This window comes from Nyctibius grandis, chromosome 4 (assembly GCF_013368605.1).
Source record: "Nyctibius grandis isolate bNycGra1 chromosome 4, bNycGra1.pri, whole genome shotgun sequence".
NCBI lineage: Eukaryota > Metazoa > Chordata > Aves > Nyctibiiformes > Nyctibiidae > Nyctibius > Nyctibius grandis.
Window position 1 is genome coordinate 101,863,244 of NC_090661.1, and position 19,468 is coordinate 101,882,711.

The window sequence follows — 19,468 nt, forward strand, 5'->3', positions numbered from 1 at the left end:
TATAATATTTCAGTTGCATATTTCTTATGTGAAGTCAGCTTCTATCATTTGACAACGGGTGAGAAGAAAAAGTAATAAATGAGATGAACGGAAGGCTGAGAACATTCTGGAGGAAGAAAATAAGGGATAACAATTATAGGGCTGCAAATAACTTTGTTGATCTTTTTTTCTGTCAGAGCAGTTTTTGTCAAAAGTCAAGACAGCGAGTGCTGAATGGTGTATTGCACCCAGACTATGTCAAAAACTCCTGGCACTATTGGCAGTCTTCAGGTATTTTTTGTGTGCATGTTCATTTTTTTAGAGCGGTGGTCACATTTGACGGGTGTCAGGAGATACACAACAGCTCTAGGAAAGAGGATTAGAACCAAAAGACAAGCATTTATAGAAGTTGTAGCTGTTTCACCATTCCTGCAGGTATTTGGAGTTCTCTTGGTTGCCTCTTTTTTTTTAATTATTATTACTTTTTTACATAGTTTCTCATGATGTCAGAAGAAAAAATGGGAACATAGGGAAAGAAAATATCTCCCCAGCAATTGGCTGTACTTTCTCACTGCACAAGATTAAATGTTCAGTTTTCCCTTATTGTAGGTTATAACTTCCAGAGGTAGAAGTGAGAACAGCAAGACAGAAAAAATGATGAGTGAATATAGAAAATCATTAGGTAGGCTGAGAGACTAACGTGGGAAATAAGTAGGAAATAAGTGAATTTGGGCCACACAATGAGTAGGGAGCATGAGTACGAGATGGACTTGAACAGGGGCAAACACGAAGGATATCATGAGTTAGAGTTTAACGTTTAAGGTGGGGGTCTGAACAGTGACAGCAGAGGAGAAGGCAGGCAGATGTGAGGGGGTTTGTATCTTAGATAAATGCACTTTAGCTTTCAGGCTAAAGTGGTTCATGTGTCTTTTTTCGGAAGACTGATGGAATATCAACAATAATTCAGTTAATTGTTCAATTAATTCAGTTTTGATCAATGGCATATTAAGCTTAGTCTATGAGGAGTACCTGCACAAATCATAGGTGTATCTTCTTCTTTCGTGAATGAGGGTAAATTAAATCAACAACCCACAAGATGTGAAGATACAGAAAATGGCTTATACACATGGACACAAATATTTCTTTTTCATCAATTATCATTACATCTCATCAGTTATTTCTCGATGGACCAGAAGGTGGCGTTTGCAGTAGCTCTTCTGAACCTCTCAGTGGGATGGGAGTAAATAAGGAAGGAGTTTGACAAAGACTCTTTTCTCATTAAGCATCTTGCTGAATTTCTCCGTTACCATTTTTTTTCCACTATTTTTCTCTTGCCTTTCTGCATCTGTGGTAGTGGAAGACAGAATCAGCTTGAGCATACCATAGTGCTTTTACTATTATTGACTGCTCTTTTTGTTTGATAGATGGTGCCAGAAGAATGTGAAGCATTATTCTGACTTTTTTTTTCAGATTTTGAAAAAATTAGTTTTAAGTGTTTTCTCAGCAACATTTTGTTTTGCTGAAAGAATGGTGTAATGAATTCAGACCCTCACAGTTGCAATGATAAGAAAACATGTCTGAAAGGACAGGATTAAGCAAATCAGTACTTAAAATGAGAACTTGAGAAGGTCTGCAGGAAATCTGCTGTTGATGAAAGTAGGTCCCTTTGGCAAAACAAGCACAGAAGAACTTTATGTACAACCATGGTGGCTACAGTTCTGGGGCTAGAGAGGGTGCACCTGAGAGCTGAGTAGAAGTTGTCAAGCCTACACTCTCCAAAAAGTAGTTGCTAGAGCATGAAAGACATTGATGGAAATTTGGGAACTCTTGAAGCATGAAGGCTCTTTCCTCCCAGTTCTTTTCAAACGTAGATTTCTATTCCAGGTCTTATTGTAATGGTCAATATCTTTTATGAGTGCCAGTTCATTTAAATTCATAACTGCTCTGTTATCCCTGCAGCAACTTTCTCCTTATTCCAGTTTAAGGAACTGTTTCATATTTTCTCTCTGTTTTATGGATAACAAGTTAAATTCTAATCCCATTGAGGTTGGTGGGAAAAATTTCCAGTACAGCAGGACATGGCCTCATCCCCAGCCACGCATACCCAGCACTGGGAAACTAATGACTGCACTGGGAATTTTTCAGGCTTCTGTGGGCTGCTGCAGTTTGGTTATTAATGTCAAAAAACCCTCTAAATTTAAAAAAAAAACCCAAACCACAGCCACAGCTACCCCCACAGGCAGGGTGTGTATTTGTTCCTGTATCTTCATTAGTAGATGACTAGAAATAATTTCTTGCTTGAATTCATTATGAATGGGAACCTATCTTTGGCAGGCTACTGCTGCATCATGAAGATTAAAAATAAAGCCTGTAAGGAGCTCATAGGTCACATTTAGCCATAACATCCCACTTCAGGCACCCTGCCTTCCTGCGAGAAAATCTTGAGTTTGGGTTTTTACTTCATTGGCAGTAAACTGTTAGTTTATTGCCATCACTCTGTAATTAACTAGTTATAATGAAGTAAAGAAAAAAGTAAAATGGGAAGCAAGCAAACACTTGCTGTTTTTAACCCTTTTCTGTTACTACTGTCTGAAGGGAAAAAATAGTTTATTAATTCCCCTTACATGAGCTTTTACAGAACTACTCCAGCATGTCAATCTGTTAGTGTTGTGACTTGACTTAATTTTAAAACACTTACTATCAGTTTTCAGAGAAATTCTCTCAAGAGTGTATAAATTTCTGTTAAAACTGTGGACCTGTTTCATTTCAGTATTAGAGTTCATATATCTGCCTGTACAACATGAGGGGTTTCTGTTTAGAGAGAATATTTGTTATTGGTCATATGAGATAAAAGATGAGCCTTTGCAAAAGCTAAAACATGTGAGAAGAACATACTTAGGAAGTTTAAAGAAATTAAAAGTAACAACTGATGAAGTATAAGAGTCAGTGACAGCAAATAGATATCAGTGATTGAAGCTACCAGGAGAGTAAAATGGTCGTTCAGACAGATAGTAATTACTAGGAAATCATGGAAAGCTAATTTCCAGAAATCAACAAAGTAGTTTGTGCTAGAACTTACAAAATATATGGTTATATGGCAACCAATTTAAATCCCCTGACAGCATCAGTAATTTGCATTTTTATGCCTTAGAGTTAGTTGCCTTGAGATTTGTCAGCACAACTTACTTCCCTATTTTGCTATGAGCATTGCCAAAAAAAAAAGAAAAAGATGACTCCTGGAGTTTTATTGTGTTAGAAAGGACAAGATGGTAAAGGTAGATTAAGCAAGTGAAGGAACAGTAAAAAAAAAAAAATAATTTCAGATATGGCTCTGCATTTTGAGGCACAAACTCAATTAATGAAAAGCCATTGTTAGAACAGCAAATGCTCATGTGGTTGAACTGTGATAAAACAAAAGTAGTGTAAGTGTTTAGATATGGAAAGCTCTTCTTTAAAGAACAGAAATCTGCTTTGTCTTATAAGGATTTCTATCAAGCAGGTGTCATTATTTTTGGGGCTGCTTGCCAACGCCAGCTCCTGCTGCCATCAAGTAACCTGCAAGGCTTTGTGACTCAACTGCTGCTTTCACAGGAGCAAAGTTAAGAAGAAGCTCTCAAGATACCTCCTGTGCTTTCTACAAGAAACTGTCGCATCCCTGGAAGTTTAAAAGGTATTTCCTTATCTGATATTTTCATTCCCTTGCCTATGTTCTTTGGCTACTAAGACTGGGTTGCTCTGGACTTGTCTCAGGAAATCTGACCAGTGTTTTATACAGGTCCTACTCTTGATCAGACTTAGGCTTAGTAAAGCAAATATGTAACTAAATATTATTGTTAGCACTGAAATAATTTATCTGAGGGTTTCAAGCTGACTTAAAATTATATTCTTTGTTTCACAAGTTTTTTGTAACTTTGACATGAACAGAGTAAGATGTTTCTAAAGGTGGCTGTGCCTTTCATCTTTTCAGTATCACATCCTACATGGCTGAAATTGAAATGCTTACTGTGTGATAACATAAATACAAAATTATTATTCTTGTTGCATAAGGAAGCAAGTGATACAGAGATTTGCCAAAAATTTGATAAGTGAGTATTAGAGAGAGGAATGAAATTTAAATTTCATTATTACTAATAGTCCATTTAACTGCCATATCATGCTTGTCTGGAGGATCTACAGGGCCTGTGTTCTGGTCTCCTCCTCTGTGAAGATTTTGAGTATGTAAAACACCTGCTTTTTGATAGATCTTTTCTTTCCATAGGAATAACTGTTATAAAGTTAGAGCTGACATGAATGTCAGGTGAACGACGTTGTCTTTAAAGAGCTGATTCGCTGTCTGGCAAACCACAAGTTTTTCCAGCTTCTGTTAGGCTTAACAGCATGAAGAACTGCCAAAGTAATTACTGCAGGGAGAATATTCTGGGAATGGCATTTTCTGTCATTGTTTTTTAACATTGCTTCTTGGATGGCAAACTGAAGATACAGAGAAATCTAATGCCAAGTTTTCTTCAAATTGTGCAAAGATTTTTCTTCTGCAATAACAAGCTTCTGTGTGCAGGTTTTGTCTTGATTCTCTTTTTTCCCTTATAACTTCTGAGGTATGATTTCTTATGAGTCTGTCGTGCTCTGATGTCACCAATTCAGTAACTATTATTTTGAAATTATAGTTACTGCTTCTTCACCCCTCCAAGCTGGCTGGTCGTGGTCCCTACTGTGCTTTTCTGCTAGCAGGCACAGCCAGCACAGGGACTGACCTGCGTTTTCCTAACATAAATACACCAAGTTACAGCCACGCACCAGGGGTAGCACTGACTGTTCAGTGAAGTCAGTTTTCTATCTGCTTTGTGTCATCCTCAAAGCATGCACGTGACTGTGCAACTGTAGTATATCCACAAAGAGTATTATATAATGGCATAAAAAAATATTTTAATCACCTTGGTTTCTTCTGTTACTCTCTAGGAAATGACATGAGAGTAGTCCAACTTTAACAGTACTGGGCTACCTCTTCTCATTTTTGGGGTGCCCTTTGTAATACCAGCTCCCTATTCTAAGCAATTGTCTACATGCAGCGTGGCATGTGCTCGGTTATTGGGCTGTACATAGTGCCCTGACACCCATTCCTGATGCCTCTTGTCCCATGGATATGGGACTGCTGCTAAGGGTCGGGTTGTCCAGTCTATACCTTGCCTCCTGTGTTTGTTTGCTGTCTGGTCCTTACCTCCTCCAATTGCTTTTATGCTTTTCCACTGATTTGTGCTGTACAGAATGTGAAGTATATGGCCATGTCTATGCTATCAGAAAGCAGCATGTCTATGCTTCATTAGGAGATATATAATACTATTTAATCAATGAAATTCAGAAATTAAAACATCAAAGAATCAACAGGAGAACTTAAGATAATAAATCTGCCATGAAGTGATCCCTGTTGAGCAGACCTTACATGGTGCATTGAGTTTCTGTCTTTTGACAGCCTGTTTCTAACAAAAATATATGCAAACAAATTTTGTTTCTGAAACAATTTGAAATTATACGCATTTATACAACTTCTGTTATTACGGATATTCTAAGAATATGTTCTCAGTGGGGTTATAGTATCGTAGCTCTCAAATGTCATGGTTTCCATGACCATCAACAAATATTTTAATCTGAAAATTGTTTATGGTAATTCTCAATGAATACAGAATCTGCAAACTGCTTTCACCTTTATTTCTTATGGAAATTTTTTTTCTTATGGCTTCATCTTTATCCTGATTTGCATAGTTTAAATAAGGATTTTCCAGTGATTTACAAAAATACATAACGTTGCTGCAGTCTATGGGAAAGGAGTTCTTTGTCCCATTATATAACACAGCAAAGATCTAGCTGATTAACTGATAAAAATGTAAAGACATCCCTGTTATAGTGGCACAGGCATTCAAATAACGCACTTCAGAGCTGCAGTGCCAAATAGATTTTCATACGGCTCACGAAATCTAAAAAAGTAACAAGTCTGCTGCATTTGCTCATCTCGATTATAGCGTGAATTAAATGCAGCAGCTGTAAGCCTGACATGTTTGTTGCTTTCATAATGCAGTAATGAGTCAGAGTTAATCCACGCTTTTATTTTTTCCTCAAAGAGCAGCAGAAAAAAAAACTTGTGCACATTGTTGTTGAGCAGAAATAAAAGGTTTTCCTGATGTAATTTTTGTTTCTTTACTTATCTGCTGTATGTTCTCTACTTTGTGTACGGGGAACGGACTGTGAAGTACTTGTCTTTGAATTCTTGCTGTGAATTTCGGTGTACTTTTGATATGTTTGTTCACCCGTTCCTGTCCATATGTTACTCTGTCATCTCAGTGAAAACATTATTTTGTTTAGGAGAAATTCACCTTGGGTTAAAAAACCCCAAAGCCTCCATCTGTTTCAATTGTAAAGAAAACTTGAGGATGTTAGCTGAACAGAAAGGGTACATAGGAAAGCCCGTGGCATGTGTGGCACACAGGAGATGCTGCAGTGTGTTTATTCCCTTTAATCAAAGGGAAGTCAAGTTCAAGGCGATGAAGAGACATTGAATAGTCAAGCTCAGGACAAACTGTGCTAGGGAGAAATAGAAAGGCTGTTTGTGGGTTTAATATCTGTATGCTCTGAACAGCACTTGATTTGGCCAAGTCAAATGAGAACATATGGATTTACTGCCATGTCTTTCTGTTTGTTTGTTTGTGGGGTTTTTTGGGATCCAGTTGATCTTGTGCCATATTTGGTTGAGAGTGGGCAAATTGGCTTTGTGTACATTGGGAGTAGATGAGAGTAACAACTGTTACGCCCAGGAGTTTCCTTAGGGTTAGAAAAGCCACACTGCTTGTTTTGTGAGCTTTGCTCATATTTTTCGCATGGGTTTGTATACCATCTCAGAGACCCCCCCTCCTCTTCCTCAGCTGCCTTCATCACTTCAGGTTACAGAAGGCTTATGCTACTGAACTGGCTGCAGCAAAGATAATGAAGTCTTTTTGAAAAGCTAAAGATCTCTCGCTTAAGAGAGGATGCTCTCCATCTCTGATAGCTCTTGCCTTTGCCTCCTTTGCAGCCCTGCTCTGCAGTACGTAATCCAGGAAGGTGTAACATCTATTTGATCTTATGGCTACCAGTCAAAAAGCTTCAGGCTACCCTTTAACTGGGTACCAGAGGTATTTGGAGCTGGGCATCAAGGACTCCATGGTGTGACTTCAGAGTCAGTCCCTGCTTCTGCTGGAAGACGTCGTGCTGCTTCAGCCACTGGAGAGCTGTCTGGCGTTGGGTGTGTGCGGCAGGTTGGGGCTGTCTCAGCACCAAAGGAGAAAGCTTGGCCTGTCACAGGCTGAGATCATTGACCCAAAGCTCTCGGGAGGATGAAGGGCCCAAAAGAAGGTTTTATGTGCTTGAAAGCTTGACGTCTGTTTTGCGTTCTGTCAGTTGGCCTAACACAATAACTAACTCCCCTTCCAAACTTGTTTACGTCAGTATTCCTGTTTCTTTCAGATAAACGTGTTTCGCGCTGTCTGTATTCTGATAGCGTGAGCTTTATAGTCGTCTCTGGAGAATTGTGGTAGGGATATAACTTGAGTGTTAGTAGGAAAGAGGTTTGTTGCCTGCTCAGAAGTGGGAAAAACAAAGCCCCAAGGCAAAGAAAGCCAATGTGTGATCTAGGATAAAGGAAGAGCTGTAGTAGACAATTAAAGCGATGTTTCAAATGCTTGATTATGTGGGGCCTTAAGATGGGAAGGAGACCAGGAAACTGTGCAGACTTTCTCATGTCCTTTCAGTGGACCCCCTACAGTCTTTGTGGGATTTTTTTCTTTGTTCAAACAGTTTACCTAACATTCCTCGCACTGTTTCAGTAATTCCTCAAACTTTTCAATACTTTGACCTCGCACTTTTGATCTAGTTAGCAAAAAATTTTTCATATTTGATGCCCATCCAAGGAAAGCTGATGCATTCATCAAATATCTTTACAATTTTGTACACATCAGCAAGATGCTTTCTTCAGCTGCATTGTCTCAAAAATCCAGACAAAACTTAGCATTCCTACATCTGTGAAATACTTAAACACCTCTAGCATTTCATTCTCCATGAATACCAACTGTCTCCATTGTGCCTTTAAATCCAAAAATACTGAGTGCTTTTCCTAATCTAACTTTACTAATTCATTCTACAGTTCAAGAACAACTTTCTTCAAATCCAGTAAAAGCACTAATACATTTTAGAATATTTTTTTTTTTTTAGTAAAATAGTTTCTAAATTTGAGTGGAAGCCAACTGTATTCCATAACCTTTTCCACGAGCGTTTCCTAGATTCAACACGGGAGGTGACACAAGGCCAAAATACTCTGATTCTCATCAGTCTTGAATTAGTTACCATTCAGACTGGCAAAGTTTTTTCACATTTCTTTTAGGCATGTTTCTGCTAAACAGGCAGACAAGGGAAAAGTAGAATAAATTCCACTTAAAAATTCCACTTACAATCTTTCACAGCATCCAACAGTGGGAATTAAACTCTTTCTTCTAATTAATCGTGGTGTACAACACAAAGAAAACAAATGATCGTTCTTATTTCGTGTATGTGCATGAGGAAAGGGAGGATAATGTAAAAATGCTTCCTATTTGCACTGGAAAATTATCATAAATGAAGCTAGAATAGGTCACATGATCCCCAAACCAGTGAAACCAGTGCTGTTTCCCTCACTTTTAATTGGCTGCAAATCATCAGCAGAATTTGCAGTGGTACTTGGGTTTTGTGGTAGGTCAGAACAGAGGAGAATATCCTTCTATAGAAAAAGCCCTAAAACATGAAGTCAGAAAAATAAAAAAAAAAAAGCAGCCACTTTCTTCACACTCTTATCTCAAAATTCAGAGTATTCCCTGTCTAGTATTGAAAGTTGATTTGGCTTTATTTTGTAAAAAATATTGTCCTTAAGTAACAGCTTATTGTAAATTTGAGGTGGGAGATGCCGGAGAATAAGAAGAAAACTGATTTCTTCAAAATATATCTCCTAGGTAACACTAGTAGTTTATTTGGGTTGTAAACTTTTCATTAAAGGAATATATTTTGTTGGATATCTGTACAATGCCTTGTACAACAGGCCACAAATTTTCTTTGTGGGTTCCAGGAAAATAATATGAAACCTACATGAGAAGATATTTGGAATATTTTTTTTTTTCATTCCAATTCCATTCGGGTACTTTATGGTCTTTTTCAGAGCAAAGAGTTCATACACGGTACCGGTTGTCTAAGTGCAACTATTGCATTGTGAACTGTTCTAGCCACTATGTGGTAAAAGCCGTGGCAATATTACAAGTGCTTCAACAAAAAACAGTACTGTGAATAACAGCAAAGTTAATCTTTTAAGTAACTGCAAAAATAATAATGAAAAAATGGAAAATTGGTGCATCATCATTACCTGGCCTGCTTATGAAGTCACAGTGTCCTAAGCCTGCTATATCCATCCTCTTCAGGAAGAGAACCATGCTGGTTAGGTTGGATTCCTGTATTTTGGCTGGTACATGTGGTTTCATTTCTTTGTATGTAGATTCTTCAGGATACAAGCAGAAGAGTTTTCCTGGAAGAGATTTCAAGAAAATTACCTCTTTTTTTTTTTTTTTTTTACATTGCCACATTGATTCAATTAACATTTTGAGCTAATGGATTTAAATTTTGAGCTAATAATTCTACCTGATGAAGACATGCCCAGAATTTGTTTATGCATCTCTGCTTGACTTTTGCTGATAGGCTGCGTTATAACAGAGTCTGCTCTGATTCTAGGATTGTACACCTTTAAATGAAAGAGATATTAAGCATCAGATAAGTAAGTGAAGACTACAAAAATATTAATGGTCTGTATTGAATTTTTGTCTAGGTCATTTTACAGAAAGTGTAGTAACATTTTCATTTTTTTTTATACTACAGTATTTCACCAGCTTGGAAATGAGAGCAGTCAGCACTTTGATAAATTGACAGACACTGATGTTTTGCAATAGCTCTGTAAGTACACTCTAAGATAAATGTCTTTTTCTGAAGAAATGTACCTTACTAAAGCACAAAACGTATAGCTATGGTATCATCAAGAAAAGCATCGAAAAAGATTATTTATTTCTTCCAATGACAGAATCCCAACACTGTCTGATAACATTTTGTTCCATAACTCCAGATCTTTGTCTTAATACTGAAATCTGTCAAGTCAGTACAGGAGACAGGGACTGTAACAAAGATGTACAATGCCCCGTTTTCTTAATTGTGTTTTATTTTGATTAAACTGAGGAGCTGATTCAGTCACTGTTCTGACCACCAGATGATGTCCATAAGCTTCTGTAATATATGGCAAGACATATAACATCTGGATAAGGCAACTTTCTAGTCAAGCCATCTGAATTGACTTTGTCTACTTTAAGCGGGGTTTTAATAAAAAAGATAAAATGTGCTTCAGTGCAGGGACAAATTTCCTCTGGGTAAATTTATTTTTTTATTTATCCCAACTGCAAGACGTGGGATATTTTTCTGCACAGAACTTTGCCTGTTCCCTCTATGTTCAACTGACTTTCAGCCATATGGATTGAATGTGAATTTGAACTGCTAAGGAATATTAGAGGACTGAACTTAGCTGTTATGACAAAGTAATTGAATTAAAGGGTAAAAGTTGCGTAACTGATAGAGGTGATTTGATGGCCATCAGGACTGTGTTGGAACGGATTTATTGCCATCACTTCATATTTCTGATTCACAGAAGTCTGGATTTTACTTTGGGCTTCAGATTACTGTGGAGGTGAGATTCATTTGTCGTCCAAGACAACTGTAGTTTCAGAAATACGTTAAGTTATGCATGGCCTAACTGAAAACCGCTTTTAGGATTTTGTTTGTTTTACACAAAAGTATGACAATTTTTTTTTTCCTTGACTTGAGGCTGGTCTAGTTTATACCCCACAGATGAGAACCCTTGAAAATTACAGTGTTAGACGCAGTTTTTAGCAAAGAAAATGAGAGGTGGTGGTGGTTCCCAAGCTTTTACCTGAACTATTCTCAAGGCTAACCAGGATTGATGGTCCCCAACACAAAATTTTAGGAACGCTTAACTTCGACTTTGGTGATTCAATTCTAGATTATATAAAGAAACTGTATTACATTGTTTATTTTGCCTATTACTGAAATATTTATTTTGACTAGCAGAATGCATTGAACAGTTACAAAACCTTTAGTTCTGCAGCTTTCCAGTTCATGTAATGACTTGTTCCTACAGTCACTCATTATTCAGGACATCAGTTTTGTATAAATGAAAGAAACAAGAGCTATTTTTTGCAGCTGCACTAGTCTTTCCCAGGATGGGGTGGAAAACAAGAACTGAAGACATACTTAGAATGAACTGTAAAAGGTCAAAGATTAATTTGATAAATTGCAGCATTTTGAGGTACTTGGATGGATGGCACTACGCTGATTACTAAGTTGTTAAACAAGGGGTGAGGTTAATCTACTAAACCAGGTAATCTGCCAACAGGTAGCCAAGAACTGATTGTATTTTGCTCTATCTATAAGATACTGAAGAGATAATTATGACTGATCAGCCAAAACTAAGGCGAGATATAGTTTGCAAATGAAGTGTCATTGGTTTGGTGCCCAAATGAGTGGTGATTTCAGCTGGGAGTGTTAATCTGGCTTTAGACACTTGAAAATTTTGTTTTCTGACTGAATTGCAGAAGTAATTGTGTTTTCTTGCTTGGTTTTCACCTGAGATGTCTGTGAAAGTTATTTAAATTTTGTTACTTTGAATGTTAAAAATATTATAGAATCTGACTTAATGAATGAATAGAAAAATATTTGATCCTTTAGAAACCATTTGCATCTATCTATTAGCTGCACATTTCCCTTTCCCCCAACCTTAAAAAAACTTATGCATAGTTAATATTTGGCATACTGGTTTTGGTTAACTTTACTAACCTTTCTCCTTTCGACACCGACATCAATGACAAAGGTTACATTTTTAATCCAAATCAAAGATTCTCCAAAGCTTGTGGTGAGTAGCACTTTTCTTCTGTATTTTTTGCAGCATTTCTGTCTGTCTTGATTTGATTTGGGAATTAGGTCTTGTTTTGTGGGGTATAAAGGAACTGGGATGAGTTCTCCAAGGTCAGGATTTAAGTTAGACTGTTCCTGTCTGATCATTTGGTAAGCTTTTTCAATTTCCTGCAATCAGGAGAAAGATTATTTTTATTTTTTTTTTTCCCCCCTCATGAGTATGAAAAACAAATATCAATATTTAATTTTAAAGCAACTTTTTTATTCTAAAATGAATTTTAACTATGTATCAAACTATAACAACATTTGAATCTTACATGATTAATAATGAAAAGGGAAAAAAAGGGAACAGATCTATAGATGAGAATTTACTGACTATATCCACTAACTATAGACCAAGGAAAATCTGGACTGTTTTTTGAAGTGTCTTTTTCTCCTCTGCAATTTTCAAAATAGTCTTCTCTGGCTTTAATCCACACCAACCTCCAGGGGAAGACAGATGTGCAAAAATATAGTTTAGGTATATCAAGGCTGAGAAACTATGAAACAGTCACTAAACTTTATGTATGTAGGACATCCACATCAGTGATTTAGTGCCAAAGAGTCTGGTGCAAATTTGTCTTGTGTGTAGGGCTGGTAATGCTGTACTCAGGTACTCCACTGGTACGCCCAAAATGTTTTCTGCTGGAACCAAAGTCATGCACGGTGCACCCCAGGGCTGGCAACGGGGTGACCTGCACTGCTGGCCGAGGTGAGATGTGCGTGGGTGCTCCTGGAGTCAGATCACAGCAAATCACTGCTCCAACCCTCTCCAGTCCTTACTGTCCCCTTTTTAAAGGTATACAAAAAATCATTCATGGACTTTGTCCAGTTTGAAAGGTTTTCTTTTTTTTTCAAATGCATTTTTATTAGCAACCATTTTTCAAAATTGAAAAACCAGATTGAGTTTCTCTTTGAGAGTGCCACTGCATTCATAGTAGTTATGAGTTGAAAGTATTCTATAAAAATTCTTATAAAGAGATGACAGTGGCATCTAATAGCAAGGCTGGCACCAAGACAACACATAAATCTTAATAGAACGTTCTTAGTTTATTCATATTTTTGTCTGGTTTAAAAGACAGTTGAGTGCTAGGGAACAGTGAGCCATTAGCAATATGAAACTTTAAATCACAGTTAAGCAAGAATGCATGGGATGTGAACTGTGCAGTAACAGTTCATAATGAGTGTTTTGTTTGTGGTGAGAGACAGAACTAAGTAATCTCTTGTCGGTAAGAAAGACATTATTATTTGACTATTGTGTGGGACTTGCCCATCAAATATTTTTTAGCAGAAATAAAACTTTCCTCCCAGTCCTTTGAGTTGGAAAGACTATGTGTTTTCTCTCTAACATTACTTATTATAAATATGGGAACTGATACACAGAATTCATAAATTCATCACTTGTAAAATTTGAGTCTCTAAAGTTTACAACTGATTATTAGTATTATTAAAAGTGTTACATGTCCATCCCTTTTTACAGTGAAAAGCAATAGTACCTGGGTAGTTTATGGTAATTTATCTTTGCTTCTGAAAAGTCAGTATCTCCTGGAGCTACTAAGGTGAATTAGTGGAAGGTTGAAGATCACTGTCAGGAAATAAATAATAATTTATAAGAATTTCAGTCTTAAAGTGTTTATTTGATGGGCAGATTGCTTTGGCAGCTATAAAGTACTGTGAAATTTTTTTGAGAAGGACCTGATTGTGCAGTCCTGGCAACAACGAATTTAGGGCGTCACTGCTGTCTTCAGGGATTCAGAGATGCCACTATTTAAAATAGCCAAGCCCGTGCAGATTCCTGGATTATCTGTAGCACCTCCAGAGCGACCTTTGTCTACTGCTGTTGTGTACCCAAATGGCTGGGAAGTTTGCAGCAATGAAAGAGAAAGCAAATGGAAAAACGCTGCGGGCAGGTTTAAGGTAAAAACATTCCTGTGAATTTATGCAAACTGAACATGTGTCTACTCCTGCAAAACAGGGGGTAACACAAAGTGTGGTGTGCCCAGTGCCAGAATAGATTGCAACGTATTAACTCCCTGCATCTGTGGCCCTTGTCCCTATTTTGCATCTTTTTGCATCACACAGAAGGATGATGGCCTTTCTTCAAGCCTACAGAAAATCTGACAGTGCCTTGTATTAGTTTATGCTATATATATATATAAAATACAGTGTTACGTATACCATAACTTCTTTGTAGGAAAAACCTGAAATGATAAAAACTGTTGGCAGTGTCTGATGTCTTAGATACTGGCAACAAGATATATATATATATAAACACAGATGTAAATTGTTTCTTGATTAGAATCAGAAATACTGGACTCAGTTAATAACTTACTCGTTCACATGCCAGAAAGATCACAATGTCACCCTTCTCTTTTGTATGGTGTATCTCGAAGAGCAGTCTTAGTGCAGACAGAAAGTGGTCTTTCTGAGTGCTGCAAGAGTATACAACCTCTGCGTGGTGTTTGGTTTCCACTCTTATGAGGGGGACGCTGCCATAATAATTCTGGAGTTTGCTGGACATATGAGGCGCAGTGAGTATTACCAGCCTCAGTTCTGGTCTTGACATCAAGACATCTTTAAGGAGGCCAAGTAACGCATCTGTTGCAACAGTTCTTTCATGCACATCATCCAAGATGATAACACCATAATAGTTCAGAAGAGGTGTAGACATCATTTCCCTTTGTAACATATCGTCAGTACAGTATCTGCAACATACAAACAGAAAACTCGACGAAGTTTCTTGGAATATTCAGATTTGATTGCAAGAAATTAATTCAGGGGGACAGCTTGGTTCTTTCTGTTCTAACAAGAAAGATGTGATAAGAGCAGAGAGTCTATTTTGTAGACAGTATCAGTCTCATCTACATGTTTAAATCCTTCTTTAAGTAGCTAGAAACTCAATGTAATTCAATCACACTAAGTGGCACTATGGTTGAAAGGATGGTCTAGGCAAAAGAAGATATACTTCTGCCCTAAAATCATAACTTAGATTGCCTTTCTTCTTCCAAACTATCTAAGCATGTTGCATGCCATAACCAATTCTTGAGCTAGGAACTAATACTTTCAGGTGAGGAAAAGAAGGTGTACACGCACACTTCAGGCAGCGCCAGAACCAAGATGAGAGATTAACTCATACTGGAAGGCCCTCCTCTCTTTTATCCCTATTATTCCTGCTACTGAAAGTTTTTTAAAAGCATATTATTTTTTGCTGTGTTGCTCAGCAGGACTTTGAATTCTTGAACCAGGTTTCGATGTGTGAGAGGATAGGATTCATCTCCCTTTCACACCAGGAGCAGCTGCAGGAAGATGTGCTGCAGGATGAGGTTTACAGAGCTCTCCGTGAAAGAGAAAGGACACACAAAAGGAAGAGCGGTTGAACTTGATTTTCAGAAGGGGTGAGTATCCTCTTCTCCACTGGAAATCAGTGGCTGGAAAAAGGCTTATGTCTAGATTTTATAGTTTGTGCCTGCCATAGTAGGGAACCAGAGAAAATAACTCTCCTAACTTTCAGAGGAGCTCAAAATCTGAAACCATGCGTTGCTGCTGTCACTTGCCCACATTTAATACATTAAATGCATTTCTTATATCTTAAAAATCCTCCAAAATGCTTTTTTCTCTTGTTACTGAATATACCCTTTTCTAGCCATGACTTTGGCTTGCTTTTATGTTCCAGCTTTACTTTGTGATAGATTATCCCATGTTCTTTTATGGTTATGAACACTCCCGTACTGGAAAACAGCAAAAGAAAAAGTAGAATGATATAGAGGTTAGTGAGGTGCTTAGTGAAGTTTTGCACTTTCAAAGAACTGTAAGCTACATATTAATTTGAAGGCATTAAAAACCAAGCACACAAACCTCAGGATAGTTTCTGTTGTACAGCAGCTTTCAAATGGGATGAAATACCCCACTTCGTGGCCAACGTTGACATCCATTTCATCAGCTACGCGCAGTGCCAGCCACACCGCTGTCTGCTTGTGTACCTGGGTGCATACGACTACGCCGTGTTGATAGTGGACAGAAAGGCAGTACTCAGCACACCACTGAGGAATCTGTAAGTAAATAAGAAAACAGATGTATTTGGTATTTAACACGTTTAGCAGAGACTGTAATGCAAAAGAAGTAGATAGTGTGGAAGAACTAAATCAGCCCGAGCATCTGCTGCTTACTGTCTGCCTGACTGCTGACGGGTGAGCTGCACCTGGTGCAGAAATTATCTGCCTTGATGAATGCCAAGACCCTGAATCTCTTAGAGAGTCAAGAGTTGGAGTGACATGGGCTAGAAGGTTTACCTGGGAATTTCTCAGCTGGACTCAGATTACCTTGAATATCTTGCAGAAGGGACAGAATTGGCCTCTGGGGAGCACGTAAAGCTGGCAGTATCATTCTTAAGCATCTGCTGATTGATCCAACACTGTTAGTGCAGTTGTTGTCAGGGCCTTCTAGGCTGGCTCAGCCCATGCTACATCATATTCAGGTGCTTGACATGAGAAATATGTCCCAGGAAGAACAGGATTTCAAACTGACAAATGCCACAGTAAATATATGTAATTTCAGATTAACTCCTCTGTAAACAAAGATAGCTGAGACTGAACTGCTCCAGAAACTTAGGGAGTAGCTCTCTAATTTGTATATTTACAGTAGAAAGTTGACACTAGAAAATATTAATGTTATTGTCATGAGAAAGTAAAATTACATTATAAATATTATTTTAGTGAAAGTATTAGGTTTCAAATCCTTTACTTAATCAACATATATAAACTAGGTGCATCAGCCACATATTTATTTCTGTATCATGTTTCTAAAAATGTTTAAAAAGCATCCAGTAATATCTTACATCTTATTAAACTTGTTTCAGGACGTTTTAAAAAGCTAACTTTTCTTAGCAAGTAGTTTATCATTATACAAAGTTTGTTTTGTGTAAATTACAGTCAATAACAAGGGGTAAAGACTTTGCAATCCAAAAAATATTCCAGGCATCAGGTGGGTGTGTATCCTTTTATAGGAACACAGGAATTTTCAATGAGAAGTATGATATCTCTAGTTCAATATATGATCTCTAGCAATATCCAGCATCAAAGTCTCTGGCAGATATGAGATGCCCTGCAACAGTAATTATCCTACAGCTTTGCCTGCAGGAAAGTTTTCTCTTGATCCCAGTCATAAACAATCATGTTTTGGCTTATAACACTTGCTTGAAAATCCTTCTCTGCTTACTGTGGTAACAGACTTAGGTTGTCATATATTACTACAACAGAATTTGATAGTCCTAGTGGGTATTTATGTGTCTAGAGTCAACTGAGATCTTGGCTTCAGTGATGTCTTTTAACATGAGTTCTGTAAAGTAATTGTGTATTCTTGGAAAAAGCATTTGCTCTTGGCTGAAGTGAGGGAAAGACCATTACTTCTCCCTGAGAAACAGCCCTACTGATTTCAGTCCTTCATTCCCTGAGAACCTTCTTCACCTTCTCTTGTGACCTGCCTGCAAATCCACTGTGTTTCTTTCCTGATATAGCACTAATCAGAACCAAAACACACTTTCCAAGTAAGAATAGGCATTGAATCCAACACAGGCATTGCAGAGTTTATCATTTCCACTGGGCATTCAGTGTGATGATGGCCAAAAAGAGAATAAAATGACAAGCTGAGTCAGTATTAGGGAGGAGGCAATAAAATTCTCCAAATGAAAGAAATAGTGGCCAGCCAAATGCAGAAGGAAAGATTTATTGATAAAATACTAAAGCAATCTGAAATAAGTCCTGAAGTATTTTACACTTGCCCTTGGCCTCTCTGAAGACAGTAGAAATACACCTGTAATTTCAGTAGGGAAGGGTTTTAGCTGATAAATTTTAAAGTATGTAGTTGATAGTTTTTCAAGGTGAGATGTGATGTTGTGTTATACAAACAAAGCATTAATTTACAGTGCTCATACTGATAGATATAAGAAAATTTTATACAGAATTTTTCTAAGGTTATATGTATATTTGGGTCTGAATTTTAAACTACAGTAGTTAATGCATGTGGTCTGCAATGTTCAGGAATGACTTGATATTTTTAAATTTAGTATTTAGTATTCTTGTTAGTTGTTTATGACAGACAATCACAGTCTGAGAAGTGTTACTCTTCAGTGCTCAACTTACTCTGAAGCCCAAAGGACATCATCAACCAAGTAAAAATGGCTTGTAATGGATGAACATAAAGTAAGTGTCAGTTGTTGGTGAATATATGAAGAAAGTTACTTAAATGTATGCTTTTATATATATATATATATATATATATAAAATCTATATTTGACTGCATTAATCTTTTGTCACCTTCTGTATTTCACTTTCCCTCTGTGGCCTTAATAACTCAGATTACAATAGATGGCTGCACATCTGTTTCTACACTGACAACTGCTAAACTCAGTACAACTGTGTGTGCGTACACTGCAGCTGAACTCTTCAGAACTGGATGTTATGTTGCAATACCATACAGCACTCAGCATAGCAACAGTCCACTACTAACAGAAACCAGATACTGGTGTGATATAAATCTAGATATTGATGTGCCTAGTATAAATAAAGGGCCACAGCAGTGAACAGTAAATTAATTGCAAAAAGTTTTTTCTGTTTTAAAAATATGTAAGATTAGTAAAATAGTAATAATAACTCTGAAAAGTTTACAACACTAAATGTTCTAAAAATAATTTAAAAAGCCCCAACCAAGTGTGTGGTACTGACCTGGGAGCTCTTGCCAGTCTTAGCATCTCCTGACACAATCACAATTTGGTTATGAAGCAAACTTTCCATAAAAGTATATTTCTCTGTCCATACTGGAAGTTCTTCTCTTTCTTTCATAAGTTTATAATAACGGGAAGAGTAAGGCAAGCCATCAAAAGGATTAAGCTCTAAATCTTCTCCACATACTAGTATTTCCTCTTCATCACCATCGCTGCAGTCAAGTAAGTCTGAAAAGCAGTGGATCTCTGGAGAAAAGGTTAAAAATGCCATTTTTCTTACATATATTATTCCCAGCAAAAACACATTAGTAACAGAAGGAGTCCTTTATGTACTGATTGATCATTCAGGCCCCCTAAACCTGAGGAAATCCATTTCTGCTTGCTTCAGGATTAGTATTTCCCAGCTCTTCAGTTTAAAAGTTCAGTCCTGGGGTCCAGCTGCCTTCTTTTGTGGTCTGTTTGTCACACTTCAAGTGGTTTAACAACCCAAACGAGCGTCAAGAAAATATATTTACAAAATTGTCCAAACTCTTCAAAATAGCGGTGATTAAACCGAAAGATGTTAAACAGAAGCTGAGTAGCTTTTGCACTTTAGGAGCATGTTAAAGCCAGACCACGAGTACCAGTGTGTTTGCTCTTGTCTGCTACTGCTCGGCCAGGCTGGAGAATAATTGGGAAAGAGCACGCTGAGCCTGACCTTTATCACTCCCTCCTGCGCCT

General features: G+C 37.5%; 1 protein-coding gene across 1 annotated transcript in view; it reads right to left on the reverse strand.

Moving 5' to 3' along the window:
- The window catches only part of DHX32 (DEAH-box helicase 32 (putative)), a 24,722-nt gene extending 5,703 nt beyond the window's left edge, over positions 1-19,019 (reverse strand). Inside the window, exons 1-6 of the mRNA XM_068400109.1 lie at positions 18,750-19,019; positions 15,886-16,079; positions 14,363-14,735; positions 11,914-12,159; positions 9,661-9,760; positions 9,389-9,547 (exon numbers count right to left, since the gene is read on the reverse strand). Coding sequence (XP_068256210.1) covers positions 9,389-9,547; positions 9,661-9,760; positions 11,914-12,159; positions 14,363-14,735; positions 15,886-16,079; positions 18,750-19,019 — 1,342 coding nt within the window. The remainder of the gene's footprint in view (positions 1-9,388; positions 9,548-9,660; positions 9,761-11,913; positions 12,160-14,362; positions 14,736-15,885; positions 16,080-18,749) is intronic.
- Between the last annotated feature and the right edge of the window lie 449 nt (positions 19,020-19,468).